The sequence below is a fragment of the Budorcas taxicolor genome, chromosome 16 (assembly GCF_023091745.1).
Source record: "Budorcas taxicolor isolate Tak-1 chromosome 16, Takin1.1, whole genome shotgun sequence".
Taxonomy (NCBI): Eukaryota; Metazoa; Chordata; class Mammalia; order Artiodactyla; family Bovidae; genus Budorcas; species Budorcas taxicolor.
Window position 1 is genome coordinate 34,772,756 of NC_068925.1, and position 19,621 is coordinate 34,792,376.

Sequence of the window (19,621 nt, forward strand, 5' to 3'; positions counted from 1 at the left end):
AAACAGGAAGTACCAGTCCTAATATTGGTTCACTGGTGAATTTTGATAAACATTTTAAGAAGAAATTAGATCAATTATCTAAAATATATTTTATAAAATACCAGAGAGAATACTTTATAGCTCATTCTAGGAAGTCTGCTTTATCCTAACCTAACTAGATGAAGCGACAACAGGGCTGAAAAATGGCAGATCAATATATCCCATGAATATAGATGAAAAATCAAAACATTCAGTGAATCAAATCCCACAATGTATAAAAAGAATCATACAACAGGACCAAATGGAATTTAATCTACCTATGCAAGTCTGGCTCAATATTTCAAAATCAAAATAATTCAACATGCTAGAAAAAAATCAAATGATCATATCAATAGATGTAAAAAAAGCAAGAGACAAAATCCAGGAGCCATTCAAGGTAAAAACCTCAATGAACTAGGAATAAAGAAAAAAATCTTCAGTTTAGTAAAAAAAAATCTACAAATAACCTATAGCTAACACTGTACTTCACTGTGAGACAACAGGTAGTTTCCCACTAAGATTAAGACAAGGAGGTCACCTCTTATCGCTTCTATTCAACATTATATTAAAAGTCCTAACTAAAACAATAAGGCAAGAAACAGAAATAAAAGCTATAAAAGAAGAAATTCTTTAAAAGATAGCTATATTTGTCACAGATGACATGATTGTCTATGACGAAAACCTCAAAGAATCAAAAAAAGCTGCTAAAATAAATCATTAAGCAAGGTTGCACATTACAAGGTTAATATACAAAAGTCAATTGTTTTCCTATATATTAGTAATAAGTAATTGGTATTTGAAATTAAGAACACAGTACCATTTACATTAACACCAACAAAATTAAATACTCAGGTATAAATTGCCTAAAATATGCATCAGATCTGTAAGAACAAAATTACAAAACTCTGATGAAGACATCAAGGAATATCTAAATAAATGGAGAGATATTCCATGTACATGGATAGGAAGATTCAGTATTGTTAAAATATCAGTTCCTCCTAACTTGAGAGATTCAGCACAATCTCAGTCAAAATTCCAGCATGTTACCTTGTAGATATTTACAAACTGCTTTGGAGCTTATATAAAGAGGCAAAAGATCCAAAATCATCAATATGATATTGAAGGAAAAGGCCAAAATTGGAAGATCGACAATGACAGACTTCAAGACCTACTATAAAGCTCTAATAATCAAGACGGTGTGATATTTGTGACAGAACTGACCAACATATCAATGAAACAGAATAGTGAGCCCAGAAACAGACGCACACAAATACAGTCAACGGATCTTTAACAATGGATAGAGAACAAACATATGGATACCAAGGATGGAAGGAGGAGGGGGATAAATTGAGAGATTGGGGTTGACAAATATACACTACTGGTACTATGTATAAAATAGACAACAAATGGGAATCTACTGTATAGCTCAGCAAAGTCTATTCAATGCTTTGTGGTGACCTAAATGGAAAGGAAATGAAAAAGAGGGGATATATATATACATATAGCTGATTCACTTTGCTGTACAGTAGAAACTAACACAACATTTTAAAGGAGCTATACTCCAATAAAATTAATTAAAAAATGGAATAAGGGTAACTCAATGTTGATAGTCTTTTCAACAAGTGGTGTTGAACAAATGGATATCAATATGCAAAAAAAAATTTTAATGTCTAGATACAGATCCTATACCTTCAAAAATATTAACTAAAAATGGAGCACAGACCTAAATGCAAAACACAAAACTATCGAAAAGCTAGAAAAAGAATTGGAGAAAATATTGGTGAGCTTGGGTTGGGTAATATTTTTAGATTTAATGCCAAAGGCACAGTCCATGGAAGAAAAAAATTGATAAGCTGGACTTGATTAAAATTAGAAGCTTCTGCTCTATGATGCTGTAAGACAAGCCAAAATTGAGAAAAAAGAATTGCAAAAGATATATGTGATAAATGACTGGTATCCAAAATATATAAAGAAATTTTGAAGTTAAACAATTAGAAAATGTACAACTCAATTAAAAAATGGGCAAGAGACCCGAACAGACACCTCATCAAAGACAGTATATAAGTGGAAAATAAGCATATGAAAAAATACTCAACATTGTATGTCATTGGGGAATTGAAATTAAAACAAGATAGCATCACATATTTCTAATACACTAAAATTAAAAACACTGACAATACCAAATTCTCACAAGGACTGTTCCACGTCATAAGCTTTCATTCACTGCTGGAGGGAAAGTAAAATGGCACAGCCATTCTGGAAGACAGTGCGCCAGTTATAAAAATAAACATACTCTTACAGGTGATCCAGCAATTTTACTTCATGGTATTTACCCAAATGAGTGAAAAAAAAACCAGTAGATTTATTTCTAGTTGCCACAACTTGGAGGCAAGTGGGATTTCCTTCAATTGATGAGTAGTTTAAAAAAAAAAATCCTATATCCAGGCAATGGAATATTACTCAATGATAGAAATAAGCTATTGAGCCATGAAAAAACATTAAGGAGGCTTAAATGTATATTGTTAAGGCAATAAAGCTAATCTGAAAAGGCTACAAACAGTATGATTCTAACTATACAACACTCTGGAAAAGGCAAAACTACGGAGACAGTAAAAAAATCAATGGTTGCCAGGGGTTTAGCGGATAGGAAAAGAAGGATAAATAAGCAGAGCACAGATGATTTTTAAAGCAGTGAAACTATTCTCTATGATACTGTAATGGTAGATATATACCATTTCACATTTTAAAAAACTTCTAGAATGTAAAACAGAGTGAAGGCTAATGTAAACTGAGGAATTTACTAAATGATAATGTAACAGTATTAGCTCAAAAACTGTAACAAACATACTACAGTGATGCATGATGTAAACAGCAGGGGAAGCTGCTGGGGAACTATAAAGTACAAGGGAATACAGGATAATTCTATGTATTTTCCATCCACTTTTTCTGTAAACCTAACGCTGATCTAAAAAACAAAATCTGTTAATTAAGCAAACTAATCAGGTTTCTAAACCCTCAAACATTACTTTCAATATCCTGCTTCCTTGTTAACATGTATCAAATGTATACTCTGTCTGACTTTCAAGGATTTTGTAATCTTCTATTTAACCAGTTCAGCACTATTTTAAAAATTTCTAAGAGATATCTTCCATTGAAGGAATGTAGACTAGATGCCTCATGACCCCCATAAATAAATCATATTCATCCTGAATATTTTCTTCCACTGTTGCGGTTTTCCCTTTTAATTCTTTCATCTCCCTTCTGCTGATCTAACCAGCCTACACCTTAAGATTTTTCTTTCCCATGAAAACATCCTCAAAGACAGTGAGCTTTTAGTAACCTTCTTCTCTTATTATGACTATAGTTTATACCACAAAATAAAGGAACACACTGTATCTTTACTATCGTGTTGCTGTGATTCTCACAGGTTAATAGTGCTCTCAACTAGATGGTAAGTTTATTACGATTTTTATTACACAGTGGAAGAACCTGCCATCTCAAAATATGCCACTCTGAAAGAATTATCTTGAGCTAAGGGCTCGTGAAAAACAGCAGGCACAAGTCTGCTCTGACTTCCCCTTTTCTTCCAGAAAGCAGGACTAAAACTCCCATGTGAACGATGTCCTCCCTATACCAGGAAGAAAGAACAGTCTTATCACCAGAGACAGGGAGGAGAGACTGAGAGAAATCTGTACAAACAGACCCTGTTAAAAGAACTCATCTTCTTTAGCCTCCCCACATATTTTCGGTACATTTCCACAGCTGCTTCTCTTTGTTCAACCAAGTACAAAAGCACTTAGGTTTCACCACTTCTTCAGGTCTTCATTTCCTTATGAAGGCTCCCATGTCACATAAATCTTACATTAAATAAATGTGTATCCTTTTATCCTGTTAATCTATCTTATGTCAGTTTAATTCAAAGGCCCAAACAAAGACACTAAAAGGGCAGAGCTAATGTTTTATCTCCCCTACAATATCTTTCAGGTTTTACTCACAGCATTTTAGCGATTAATAGAAGCTTATTAATGGAATGAGTCCTAGGATACTATTTCAGCTTTTCTAGTAATCCAAGAATACCTGTATAATAATGAATGTATCCTCCAAGAACAAGGAGAAATGACGTGCTAAGATCAGGAAACTCCCTTGAAAAGCTGACAATGAAATATTTAAAGGTTTCTTAAGCTACATATCAGACTTACACTTTGGGAACCATATGTTGAAAAGATAATACATGATACAAAAGATATCACTAAGCTCTATAAAAATATCACATAATCTGATGTATTAACATTAAAAAGAAAACGAAGACACTAACATACTTTGGGAAGGCATTAAAAACATTACTAAACCTCATACAGTTATGCAATATATAACATCTAGTGTTATAAGCCATAAGTGACTACATTTGGTTTCTTGATTTCAAGTATCAGTACTCCCATGAGTTATCTTCATTCCAAGTTACAGTAAGAATCTTTATACTGACAAGGGGTAGATATAGTCTACCAGCTTAGAATCCCTGTTTGCTGCACTACAGTTTCAACAGGTTGTCAAGAGTGGGAGAGTGACTGGTATTACTATTCCAAAGCATTTGCCATATGCTGGGCTAAAGCACGGAGAAGGCAATGGCACCCACTCCAGTACTCTTGCCTGGAAACTCCTATGGACGGAAGAGCCTGGTAGGCTGCAGTCCATGGGATCACTGAGAGTTGGACATGACTCAGTGACTTCACTTTCACTTTCATGCATTGGAGGAGGAAATGGCAACCCACTCCAGTGTTCTTGCCTGGAGAATCCCAGGGATGGCAGAGCCTGGTGGGCTGCCGTCTATGGGGTCGCAGAGTCGGACACGACTGAAGCGACTTAGCAGCAGCAGTAGCTGGGCTAAAGCAAACGGAGTAGAAAGGAAAAATTCCAAAACATAAGAGAATATTATCAAAATATAATAGACTACTATATAACTGTAAACTACTGGGAAATTAAGTACTCAGAAATGGCATGGTCAGGAGTACCATTCCCAAGCTTGAGAAGCTCTGATTACACATCAGACTTTTCAATCACAGAAAGATGGCAACCATCAAGGTGTTGCTATAAACATGAAGACTAATTAACAGCAATTTTTCAACAAGATATTATTATTAATAACAATATAGTCAGGCTTAAATTTTTAATGGGATACTTACCTTCCAGAACTTGACTTCTGCCTCTAAATGATAAATGTACTGAGACTGGTCATTGATGATAGGAACAAGATTGTGGACAGTAGGCATATTGGTTTCCTCACATTCTGATGACCTCTAAGGCAAAAATGAAAACAAATGAAGCATGTTTGGATTTAGCAAAGAATCAGTTAATACTATCTCCATACTCGATTTAGCACTTATGTCATATAAACACAGAATAAAAATAGACTAAATCACAGTGCGGCTAACAGTATTATTTCATCTTATAAATTCTATAAATAGATAAGATTCAGGAATATGAAAACTATTTTTTAAAGAGGGAAAAGGAAAATGGTTGTAAAAAGCACACAGCAATGGAAAAATGCTTGAGTAGTATAACTTGGCTTAGGATGAACCACCCATTTGAGCCGTCTGGAAATGTGACGTGCTATTCAGTAATTTTGAGATGAAAGGACAGCTTTTTAAGAAATCACCATAGAAGAGGGCTGCTAGTTAAAACTGCAGAACAGCTGCCTGAAGAAAGGATTCTTTAGACAAGTGTCTGATGCCAAATGTGTGTCACTGAGGTAAAATTTTATCTAAAAGAAGTACATTAGCAAAACCTGGCTTTTTATTTTTGACCCTAATACTTAAGGCAATTGGAGGCTATGCTGTTCTGGAGCCTCCAGTACTAGAGTGCTAAAGCAGATATACATGAAAGTGAGACATTGCACTGAGGACTTTAGAAAACAAATGTTAATTCTCTTTACTATTGCAGCAGTCCTATAATTGATTTTTAATTTCCATCTGACCTTCTCCTAAAATGATTGTAAAATGGTTTATAAATCATATATCATCCATTCCAGTATTCTTACCTGGAGAATCCCACGGACAGAAGAGCCTGGTGGGCCACAGTCCACGGGGTCGCAAAAAGTCAGACACGACTGAGCAACTAACACTACTACTACAACTATTACTATTACCATGGTATTATTTAAAGAAAAGAGAGAGTTAGGAAAAGGGAAAATGAGGGTCTACCAGTTAGATGAATCCAGAGGAAAGTTTGAGATGAGACACACAATCATTTTGTTTTTCAATTTAATAGAAATTCCTATAAATGGTGAAGTACCAGCTCTCGTGGCAGAATAATTAAGTAGAGCTTTGCTTCTGGCCACATTTAATAAATCTAAAACCAAAAGACATGTTAATTAAATGAATTATCTGTGGTAAGTAGAAAGCAACTAATTATACTAATTAATATTAATGGAAAGGGGTTTGGTGCATAGACAAATATTAATTATTACTATGTGTATACATAGGGCAAAATCAATGTGAAAATTAAAAACAAGCAAGTATCATGTGGAAAATGTTCATATACAATCACTTGTATGTTTATCATAAGTTTGAATGTCCATATTTTAAAATAACAAGTAATAATGTTTAGACATATTTTCTACCTCAACACTGCCTCATTTCACTCTTAATACAGCCACATATTTCTCATATGTCATACTGGCTATGAAACTGCATTCTAAGGGTACAGTCTTCAAAAGCTACTTATTATTATGGCTTGTAATCATCATATGTAGGTTGTATACATTTAGGGACTAAGTTCCATTCTTTCACAGAGAGCCAATATAAATAGACCTGTGTATTGGTATATACTGTATATATTGAACTGATCATCATGATGAGTCTTCTTGCTTATCTAAAGTTAATCAGTTTTGCAATATCACTGCTCAGTATTATCTTAAAAATGCTAAGAAGCATGTCAGAGCATTCAACAGATATAGCAACTTAATCTACTAGACTTAAAAGTACTCCACCCATATATGCTTAAGAGCATTCTAGAAACTAGGTGTAAACAGTAATAAGTTCACTGAATGATGAAATATTTTATCAAAATTATAGTTTATATCTATAAATATTGAATAGGAACATGTAGTCCATTTCTCTAAAGTGGAAATTAAGCATGAAAGTCTGTGTCAGGCTGGAATGAAGTGTTAATATGGGGGTACTCTTAGGACATTTCAGCTGTGAGTAAAGGAAACTGACATGTCTTCAAGTTTTCAGCATGTAGCCTGGGTATCCAACAGTCACAGACACTGAAAATGCAAGGTGGTTATTGTTGCCATGACATTTTCTATTTGTGCCATACTTCATAGGTTTCCAAAGAATTTTAAATATGTGATCTTACCTTATTACCATAAAAACCTGGTGAGAGAGTACATGACAGGCCCTAGATCACCCTAAAGCATAGACTATCATTTTGACCATTTAAACCTGGCCCAGTCCTTGCTTCACAGTACCCTTTCTCTACAGAACTCTTTCCTCCAACCCACCTTCTCCTCACATATACGCTTCCCTCACAGTACGCTCCCTCACTTCCACCCTTCCTTCACACCTATCTCAGGCTTTATATCACACTGCTTCACTCAGAAATAATATGCTCCATTAAAGCAACAGCAGTAGAAAACAGCTGCAGAAGAAATAGACTACAGTTTCTCATACAATTTTATAACTATATATTTTTAAATGTAGAAAAAGATTACATACTTCAAATTTAACATTTAACATAAATAAAAGACGGCTAGAATTAGAAAGTAAATTCTAAAGATAATAAAAATACAGATATGCCCCTCTATAAAAGCAACGGTTAGGGACTTGGTGGTCCAGTGGTTAAGAATCCGTCCTTTCTTTCTTTCTTTAATTATTTATTTAAAAACGTATTTATTTATTTTAATTGAAGGATAATTACTTCACAATACTGTGATGGCTTGTGCCATACATCAACATGAATCAGCCATAGCTATACATATGTTCCCCTCATCCTGAAACCCCCTCCCACCTACCTCACCACCCCACTCCTCCAGGTCGTCACAGAACCCCGGGCCTGGGTGCCCTGCTTCACGAGTCGAACTCGCACCGGTCATCCATTCTACATATGGCACACGGTAATGCACACGTTTCAGTGCTGTTCTCTCAAACCCTCCCGCCCTCTTCTTCTCTCACTGAGTCCAGAAATCTGCTTTTCATGTCTGTGTCTCCTTTGCTGCCCTGTATGCAGGATTGTTGGTACCAGATTCTAGGAGAATCTGCCTTTCAATACAAAGGATGCTGGTTCGATCCCTGGAAGGGGAACTAAGATCCCACCTGGCCCTGGGCAGCTAAGCCCACGTGCCACAAATACTGAGCCCTCACATGCCACAACTAGAAAGAAGCCTGCACACCGAATGAAAGATCCTGCTTACTTCAACAAAGACCCTGCATGCCACAGCTAAGACCCGAAGCAGCCAAAAATAAATAAATAATAATAATAATAAATTCTAAAAAAAGCAATGGTTAATCTCTTCCATATATTGTTCCTTTTTAAAAAAATATTTGCTAACAGTTGCAAAGTAAATTCTCCAAACTAGTTACTCACTCACATTTTTCAAGTGAATAATAAATGAAAAAAACTCAGAATCCCCTCTGCTATGGAAGTCTCTTCTTCGGCCAAAATAATTATCAGAGGGAAGACCATTTCTTTTAATGCTTTCCACTATTAGCATGCCCAGCTCAGAATCTGTTTAACACATGTACTACTAAAATGATACACAAAATTAAAACATAGTTAGAAAAATAATGCTTTTGTCAGGTTGTAAATGGCAATACTTACCGAAGGGGGTGTTTCTTGTCTTCTTAGAGATACCTCACTTTCCTTAGCTGCTTGTTGGCGCAACAAAGCTTTGAGTTGATTAACTATGGAGCAAAAGCAATGGGTTTATTCACCTTATTTTAAATCCATAGTTTATCATCACTCATCTATCCTTGCATCAGTCCAAGAAATATTTGTGTATTATGCATCACAAAATGTGCTATTGATAGACACAAAAACAAACATGAGAAAATCTCTATCATTTAAGAGGTTAGAATCCACTGAGCAAGAGCTATAGAACTAACAGATATAAAACAAGGTTATAAGCTCTAAGTCTACCTAAAGAAGCTCTAGGTCTGCCTATAATGCTCTAAGAAGAGGAAGCACGTAACTGTGCCTGTTTTCACAGAGAAGAGAGTGTAAAGGATGTATAGGAGATCACCATGCAGAAAAGGGTGAGAAAACACCAGTTGGAACACATGGCTCGTGCAAAGCAGAGAAGCACGGCCATAGGGTGGCATGAGTAGAACATGGCTTGAGGAAGATAGAAAAATGAGGCTGGAGAGGCAGCTTGGAATTACCTTAAGAAATCACTGCTTTGACATCCTATAGGCATAGGAAAGTCAAAGGGGGTAAAAAAAAAGAAATGGAACTAGATTAGCTGCTTTGTGTTTCTTGGCTAAAATCCTAGCAGTAGAGGACAGACTGGCGTTGTTACTAGATGGAGTTTTAAGAATTCACTGTGTGTCATTCGGGTTAGGACTGACATTCACACTCACCGGCGCGGCTGTGTTGTAGTCCACACCAGGCATTTCCAGCATCCTCATTTCCTACACTGGTATTAAAAGAAGGATCTAGCATATCTTCTCCAACAGTGACGTCACCTTCTCTCAGGGCACATTTCAACTGGTGAATGCTTCTATTTGCACATTCTGCAATAGCATGATGAAAATCAGAGCCAGTGAAATCTGGGTGACCAAATGAACATGGACTTGAGAAGACAATTTCTAAAGGAAAAGCAAGCATTTCTGATACTTCGTGGGAGAAAAAAAAGCACAGCTTTACTTCTAGCTTGGTGAGGAACATGCCAGAGGAAACGTGAGATTAAGTTCATGGGGTAGAGGTTAGACTTAATGATCTCTAAGCTCCCTGACACCACTGTGATTGACATTCACTGTATATAGCTCTACTGCCAAGGAGGACTGAATGGGAGAGCTTTTCCCCTCTTCACATTCCCAAACAATAATCTCATAGAGGAGGCACTATCCTGACTCCTCAATGCCTAAAGACTCCCCTACACCTTTTGGCACGGTGTAGATAGGCAAGACTGGCAAAAGGGATTCCACCACATCAAGTTCCTACCCAAAGAAGCCTCCTTGTCCCTGTGGGCCACCTGGCCCTCTAGCATCAAGAGACAGCTGACCACCTGGCCTAGTTCTGATCAAGATTTGAATAGCTGATGTGCTTAGAGCAGTATAGTTGTACTTATATACTGTACTTAGTATAATTGTACTTATATACTGCTGGCTGACTACATCTTACGTAGAAATTCTTGGTTACTATGCTTGATTACCCTTAGAATTGAAGTTTAAACTCACTACCACAGACTTAACATAAATAGTCTCAAATTAAGTATTTTAAGGTCTATTACTCTAGTAGTTCATCTCTAAAAACAGCCCCCAAAGAACCCACCCTTACATCCTTGTACTCTCCCAGGTTGAAACTTAGTGGATCTGTAACCTACACTCACCAAGAGAATGCACTGGAAGGAACACAACGCCTGACCCGTCACATCCTTAAAATGTTTGGTAGCTGCTGCTTCTACCCTCTTGGAATGTTGGCTTTTGTGAGCCTCAAGCCACTAAGTAGGAAGTCTGGCTACCCTGCTAGAGAGACTAAGAGGCCATATGGAAAGGAGAGCCCCTGAGATGACCACAAGGAGAAGGAAAGAAGCCCAACCCCACTAAAAGTCTGGCAGAGTCTCCTGATGACTCCAGTGCCAGAGGTCATCTACCCACAATGCATGAAAGAGACTTGCAAACTGCCCAGCTGGAGTCTGGTAAAACCACAGATCTGTGAGAGACACTAAAAATGCTTTTGGTTGTTGGTTTCTTCCATCAAGCTTTAGAGTGACTTGTGTGTGTGTGTGTGTGTGTGTGTGTGTGTGTGTGTGTGTGCTTAATCGCTCAGTCATGTCCAACTCTTTGCGATCCCATGGACTGTAGCCTCCAGGCTCCTCTGTCCATGGAAATTCTCTGGGCAAGAATACTGGAGTGGGTTGTGCTTGATAAGCAACAAAAGATAACTGAAATAATTATGCAGTGAAATACCCACCCAAACACATCTTTAGCAAAGGATCCAAGTCTTACATTAATACTAATATAGTAATGATACTGTGCATGCGTGCTCAGCCGCTACAGTCATGTCTCTTCCGTGACCCTATGGACCACAGCCCTCCAGGCTCCTCTGTCCACGGGATTCTCCAGGCAAGAATACTGGAGTGGGTTGCCATGCCCTCCTCCAGGGGATCTTCCCCACCCAAGATCAAACTCGCATCTACTGCATTGCAGGCAGATTCTTACAGCTGAGCCGCTGGAGAAACCCCAGTAATGATACTGTATTATATGTTAATACTATAATATACTAACGACACTAGACATGACATTACTAATAACTCTATCCTGTTTTATGGATTTTTTTTACATGTATGACAACTGGAGAATCAGGCAATATAGGTAATTTCATTAGTTAAAGACCAGACGCTTTTTCAGGTTTAAACTTGTTACTTCTGCTAATCTCTTATAATTAAGTCTCCGGTTCCAACCTAGAAACATTAACTGTAACAAAAAATGTTCCTTTTACACTAGAGCTGAGACCCAGGTTTCAGTCATCATTTTTAAATGTTGACATCTGTATTTGAAAGTTATTGTTAATTCATGTATTTATTAAATATTTATATATAGCTAACATAGAAATTTATGTTAGAAAAAGGTGAATTCCCATGCAAGTTTATGTGCTGCTATTATCTATCTCAAATGGATTCTATCAAAATAATTCTTAACATCTTCAGAGGAGACCTTTTTCTAAGCAAAATCTTTCCTTAATTCAGAGCAATGCATAACAATAACACCAATGAAGTTCTTTGTTCTGATCTAGGCCCTTTCTTGACAAGTTAGACCTACTTCTTCTTCTGTATTCAGGAGAAAAACCCCTCTTCTTTAATACCTACAAGAGAATCCTAAGAAACCTATAAAAATGAAAAATCTTTTCATTACCAATCATGGATGAAAACATATTTATAAATATATATTCTGCAGGACCTTGAATAATAGATTCTATTTCCTTTAAGCTCATTAATTTGAATGTGTGAAACAGACAAAAATAACCATACCTTAATAGAAAAAAATACTCTCTATCTTACAAAATCTCTAATATAGGTCCTTCACTTACAGCAACTCATTTTCCCCTTGAGTAAACTAACAAAAATAGGTCTTTTAGGTCAGGGTTTAATAATCTACACAAGAGACCCAATAAATTTATCACTGCAATTTTCTCCACACCATTTCTATTTCCACACAGACCTTTCTCTGACAGGAATTTGGTATTGATAACTAACCAAGCCTGGCCTCCATTTATTCCTCATGAGTTTTAAAAAGTCTAAATAAGATGTATTCCTGGTTCCAGTAAAATGAGAAGCAGCAATAGTTCTTTTTAATAACTCAGTATTTTCTAAAGAGACTTGTTAAAGGAAAAGGAAATATCGAAGTGTTACAGTTTTAGACTTCTGCACTGATACCTACGAATAAAGCACTTATCTTTACTGCATCCATTAAAAGGAAACAGAGGGTTTGAATTACACTAAAAGTAGGCTCTGTGGAGCCACCAAATGACTTCATCTATAAGACAAAGGATAATTACTTATTTATACTTAATCTAACTAAAAGCTAACAAGCTATATTAGGAAAAGGAAAGGAAAGCTGAAAAAAAAGATGTGTACTTGAAAATTCCTACAGGTAGAGTTCCTTCATTAGCTTACAATAATGGGAGAGTTTTATGAGGCCATTTAATCCCTTTCCTGATATTCCTGTTTAATCTTTTAGAATTTTTATCATTTAAAGACTATGTGTTAAACTGTACTATGAAAATAGTATTATGTGAAATACTAATACATTGAGCTCAACAACTATCCCACTTTTCTTAGTGATTACACAAGATCTGGGTTTTTTTGCAATGAATGACTTCAGTTGCTAGGATCAGAGACGAAGAGAAGGAATTTTCAAGAAATGTATCCTGAAACAAACTAAGGAGGTAAGGGATATTTTAAAGTCATTTCAAGAGTACATTTTAAAACATGAGAAACGCTTTTCAAATACATACATACTAACTTAATTATATACACTGCAACAGACAAACAAAATTAATCCCTTGGAATAACAACACTCAGATCTTTCAAGACAGACGAAACCCCACTGCTTTTCAACTGGAGCCATTGCAACTGGTCTCACAATCCTTATTAAGAACACTACTCCCCAGATGCCATTAACTGCTGCTTCTTGTTGTTGTTTAGTTGCCAAGTCATTTCTAACTCTTTTGCGACCCCATGGACAGTAGCCTTCCAAGGATGGGATTTCCCAGGGAAGAATAGTGGAGTGGGTTGCCATGTCCTTCACCAGGGGATCTTCCTGACCCAAAATAGAACCTGCATCTCCTGCATTGGCAGGCACATTCTTTACCACTGAGCCACCAGGGAAGCCCTAACCCCATTCTGCTTACATGTAAGGAAACCAGAGTAGACAGGAGGTTCCAGTTAGGGTTTCCTATCCCACTGTTAATGGGCATAGCTTTATCTATCTATAACCAAGAGTGGGGAAGAATACTCAGTTCCTCTTCTCCCCTGGGACAATAGTAACAGATTTCACAATACATCCTGATTTCTTCTTCCCAGCATCAACCACAGGCTGAATACCAACTTAATTACAAATACAAACAGAAATACAACCTCTGAGTCCTACAAAATCGCATGAATATAAATGTAAGTAAATAATATTTCTGCTAGTCCACTATCCAAATATCAATCAATACAATGAGCACTGAAAAGGTTTTTAAGCTGCTGACTGCCAACAAATTTGTCTGTTTCATTCATTTTTATAATCTAGTTGCTCTACTTTCCAACTCCTAGTTCAACACCGAGCCTCTCTTCAAGATGTTTTTGAACAAAAAGGAAAATACGTCCCTCTGTACCAAGGATCATCACTTACATACATACTGTGAATTATTAATGTCTACATTCTCCATCTGTACTGGGAGATGTGAATGAGAATTATCCTGGTGACAAGGAGGCAGAACCACACCCAGTGAAGTGCCCAGCTGTCTCTGAGAAGACATGCAATGAACCATACTTCCCCAGGCTAAGCATGAAGCGAGCTGCAATTCTCTAAACAAGCTTAGATCAGGGCAGACAAGCAGAAAATGAAACCACAGCCAGATAAGAGATGCGTGTGTCCGTCCACACTTGATGGGGCCTCAGCTTGTTCAGGGGACTGCTGTCACTGTTTATTGGGGGACTGACAATTAGTGTGACCAAGACGAAAACAGCATTAATCCAAAATTAGAAAAACCAGTTTTGTAACTGGCAGTTACAATGATTAAAGAGACTAAAAGTTGTATGCAGAAACTACAAAATCACACAAAAAATTACTATCGCAAGACTCTAATAGCTGAAAAAATGTGTTAAAACTGGTTGGTACCAGAAGTGAAAGATAATCCAAATAAGAATGTAAACATCTTTACGAGCAGTGTCTGGAAGATCATTAATGATGAATGGATGTTGGGAAATCAAGAAGATTGACTATACGCATTATGAGGGATACACCTGGTTCTTTTCTTTTTTGTACCAACTGAGAAGACTTATGCACCTGTCACTTTCCTATTAAAGAAGTTATCCTAGCCAGACTGGCAGAACTTAGGTACAATTATCAGCCAAAACAATCTGTATCCTTAATTGTAATTAGTCTCAAGCACGGTTCTCACAAAGCAAATGCTATGAGTAATAACCTTTCTACTTCTAGATTGTGGTTCTCAGTCTCAGCACTATTGATATTTGGACTTGGTAATTCTTAACTGTAAGGGGATATGTTGTGTTTGTACAGCAGCATCCCTGGCCTCTACCCACTAGATACTGGTAAAACTCTCCCTGCCAGTTATGACAATCAAAAGTGCCTCCAGACATTACCAAATGTCTTCTGGAAGGAAAAAAAAAGTAACCCTGATTGATAACTGCTGGCTTATAGTAATAAAACAAGATAGGCAGTGCTCAGTTTTGAGGAGAGACTACCCACACTGTACACCGGAACCACAGGCACAACTTGATGAAAAGAGGTCAGGACATTGAGCTATTCTACCACTGTGGTAGGCAGCACACACAACCCATTGCCATCACCACCAACATGAGGCACTTCTGATCCAGGTGTCAGGAGCTGTTATACCTACTGTGATCAAGAACTTGAAATTCATCTTTAGTTTCATTTTGTTTCCAGGCCTAATACATGAAGCAATAGTCATACTCTAAGGCTATTTTTTAGAGCTTCTTTAGTAATCATGTCTTTAAATGTTCCAGTGGGCTTTGATGAAGCTCTCCAAAAAAAGGCTGCTTTAGCAAGCACACAAGCATGTTTCAAGCTACCTTTCCTCCCTTTTGTCTCTTAGAGGAGTATCACTAAGTGAAAACTTGGAAAACCTTAGCATAAACTGGTGAAATGATCAGAGGTTAAGTCTCAAAAAAAAATCTCAAAAGCTTGAGAAACAAACTGGTCTCTTCTTTTCTGCACAAACATGTCTAAGAAGTGAAAATGCCCTTATAATCTTGTAGCACCAAACCACTGTTTTGGTTCTACATTATTTCATGGATGATTATTTACTTATAAAACATGCTTTGGGGGCTGCTAAATCTTGTCTTTTGTTTATTTTACCTCATTAGTTTTAGGGAGGAGAAAATGGAAATGCTACTACTTTTTGGTATTCTGGTAAAAGAAATAGTCATACAAGTTAAAACTACTAAGAACAGCCATATAAGTATATAAAGCAAAAAATGAATATATGTAATTTAAATTTTATTAGCAAAAATGTCAATTTAAATGTTTGAAAATTTTCATTTGCACTACCAATCCTTACTTATTAATAGCCAAATCATTGCATTTCTTTATTTTCATAATGAATGCATCCAGGGCCTTTCTTACATTGTTGCCTCTCTTGGTCTCAGTGAGGCTGATAGTTAAATAAGCAAACATTAGCCATAGACAATGTGTGTGAGCGTGCGCCTAAATATTTTAAAATTTTAAACACATTTAAGAACAGCAAAAACAAAAAAGAAGAAGAAATACAAGTTTGATGAGTAAAACAGAAAAAGAGGAACTTTTACTTAAGTTATATACATGTTTCCTTAAGTCTGCCAAAGGTCCAGATGACATCACTGCTGGTTAATTCAGTGACCAAATTATGGACTAATAAGATTAACATAAGCTTTCTACATATGTATCCTTCTTTTGAATGAAAAAAAAAAACAACAAACACTTGTTTATATTTTACTTATGTACAATTGGCACATCAGTATTATTTTCAGTTTTATCAAACTAAGTCAACTTACAAGGAAAAGATCATCCCCCCCAGATTTTATATTTTCTTCCCATATTCAACTTCTCACTTTCCATGAACCTAGTTCCTTAATCTCATAAGGAAACACAACTTTTTATCATTCATGTGGTCCAATCCAGTGTTGATAAAAGGGACATTACAGATCTAGAGATCTGAGATAGTGGCTAAAGGGGAACCAAGCTCTCTATGTGCTTGACCCACATAGTATAGGATGAAGGGAAAAGAATAAAAGAAAGGGAAGGAAGAAAAGAGGGAAAGAGCAAGAAAGTAATTGCAATGTTTTCAGAAAAAGCATAAACTGCCCAGTTTGGCCATAGCCTCACTATTCCCTAGTGTCTTCCACTGACTTCATCACACATTTTGTCATCTCCTTGGTTCCTACTGGCAATAATCCTACCTCCTAGTCCAAACTTCTCATATTCCAGATGAGGGAACAAGAATCCAAGAACAGTTTATTAACTTGCCTAAGGTAACACAGATGGTTATTAGAAAAGCAACAGTTAGAATTGGAACTTGGATCCTAGTTTCCTATTCTTTTCTCTGACTCCATCATATCCTTCCATAAATTCAATCTAGAGCCTAAAATAACAAAACGTTGAAAGAAAAAGGAGGAATTACCATATAAAATGCATACAAAAAGTAAATGATGCATTTCTGTTTCAGTATAAGTTTGTTCCATTTTTTTATGCCCACGCAATCAAAGGTGGCCAGGAAGTTGGAGAGTAGGTGAGTAATGTATACAGGCATAAAACTGAATCACAGCTAACACTGCAGCAACATTCAACACATGATTCAGTTGTTAAGGCTGGGACACTGAATTTCTGACAAGTTCTTGCCTTCTTTCTAACATCATATTCCTACATTCAAGCTTACAGAATTTAAACAGCCTGAATCTTCTGTTATACTATAACAGAACTAGTTTATTTTACACCTCATGACCTTGTACTATGATGTGTTAAATTTAGAGGAGGGGTATTTGCTATACTTCACAATTAGCAATATAATTCTGTGGGTCTTGAATTTTAGATGCCTAAAGAGTGAATGAACACCTAACCATACTTGGGCAAGTCACTTTTCGCTCTAGATTAAACTGTGACTCCCAGGATACCTAGGATATGCTCACCACTGAAAACAAACTTTTAGATCATCTCCTATGTAGGCACACATTACAGATCCTCAGGGCAATGAAGCTTTCTAGCTTGTCTGCCAGAACTGTTACTTTGAAGAAGAGTCTTTATACCATTCCAATTCTCAGTGAGGGCACAGACAATCCAACGCAAGAGTTACCCCCAGAGGGTGACCCCATGTGAAAGGCGTCAGGGAAAGAATGGGTGGTGAGTATGGAGTCTGTAGATGGCTCTATTTCCACGGCTGCCATGGGGTCATTAGACTCAAGAGAGGCAAGAATTGACTTAAGTTTCAAAAGCAAGAAAGCAACACTGACTCTGCTTTTTACATCAGAACTTCAGATTCTTCATATACTATTAACAGAATAGTTCCAAAAATTATATTTAAAGTAAAGAAATGAGGGAAAGCTATAAAAACAAGAAACTATCATGGGGAAATTGTAAAACCAATTTGCATTTTTACATGTCTACTTCCTGGCTAAACACAAAGGAAAGAATTAGTAATGATTACATGTATAGTTATTGAGTTAACCAGAGAAATAACTTGTGAGGAAAGATCAAGAATATCTATGACCTTTTCTTTAAGAATGAACTAGACAAGACATTTTGGGAAAGCAATGGTGAGTAGAAAAAAACAAAAGAACTTTACATTTTGCATTTTATCTGATTGTATAGTAACACAGTTCTAGAGTTGTCAGACACAAATGCTTAAAATAATGAAGTTTCATATACAAAATAATGCCATCATACTGTGTTTATTCAGAAACACACATTTTAACTTTAAACGGGAATTATTCTATCTAAAAATGGTCATTGATAATGTGTGAAGTGAAGAACTTCTGATCGTGCTTCTCTTCAGTATTAGTTCTGTTTTGTTTCCTTCCATAAGCTGTTATATAAACTATTTAATAAATAAACATAAAAATTAAAATGCTACTAAATAAATGATAAGTGCTGAAAACCGATGAAAATTTCCTAGTTGCATTTCTCAATTTATTGTTAAAACTATCACTAAAAATTAATAACAAACTTTTCTCTGCTTTGTTTGCTCTTGATTATGTTTTCACTATCTTATATTGTTATAACACTAAATTTTTATTTCAAAATATCAAAAAATTTTTATTTTTAAAATATCTTATCTTTGAATAAGAACTCTTCACTCTATAATTACTGAAAGCAGTATTGTGGGTATTAAATATATGAATTCCCTGGTGGCTCAGACGGTAAAGCGTCTGTCTACAATGCAGGAGAGCCGGGTTCGATCCCCTGGAGAAGGAAATGGCAATCCACTCCAGTACTATTGCCTGGAAAATCTCATGGACAGAGGAGCCTGGCAGGCTACAGTCCACGGGGTTGCAAATAGTCGGACACGACTATAACAGTTTGAAATTAACTGCATCAAAATGCCTAATATTAAATAGTCTCAAATGTTTAAATAAAGGTTCATACTAAGGTTCAAGGAGAAGAACTAGGAGGAACATAATAGAAAACAGAATTTTTTTTTAACCAACCTCAAAAATTAAATGCCACTGGTACTATCATTCTGCACAGTATTTTCTTGTTTTCAAAAGAAACGTTAGAAGTGGTTATTTCTGTATCTAACACCTCTTGAAACATCAGTAGGCTGATGAAGATATTCATCCAGACCAATGATTTTACTCTTGCAGTTAGAATACTGAGAATGTTGACAGTTTATAACACTGCTGACAGATGGAAACAATAGGTAATAACCTTTCAAAGTCTAGACTCACTAGATTCAAGTCTCCTATCCCCTCAAAAAATCTTCACTTTGCCACAAGTACCAATTATAAATTGTGGCTAACATTTAACGAGGGCTTATGTGTCAAGTACTGATCTTTACCCTTCTTTTTTTTTAATCATGATAATCTGTAGCTATTTTATTGTCCTTCACTGCATTAATCCAAAATCTTCCTGAGGACAGTCACTTTGTGTAGTTCCTTATGATATTCTCAGCATGTGGTATGTCTAATGTATAGTAGGCACTAAATTAATGAATGAGTCAACGTTTT

The 19,621-nt window shown here is 36.3% G+C and overlaps 1 protein-coding gene across 1 annotated transcript in view; it reads right to left on the reverse strand.

The window, feature by feature from the left end:
- Positions 1-19,621, reverse strand: part of SDCCAG8 (SHH signaling and ciliogenesis regulator SDCCAG8) — a 239,901-nt gene that overhangs the window by 218,882 nt on the left and 1,398 nt on the right. Inside the window, exons 2-4 of the mRNA XM_052653987.1 lie at positions 9,594-9,746; positions 8,836-8,918; positions 5,199-5,312 (exon numbers count right to left, since the gene is read on the reverse strand). Of these exons, the coding sequence (XP_052509947.1) occupies positions 5,199-5,312; positions 8,836-8,918; positions 9,594-9,746 (350 nt within the window). The remainder of the gene's footprint in view (positions 1-5,198; positions 5,313-8,835; positions 8,919-9,593; positions 9,747-19,621) is intronic.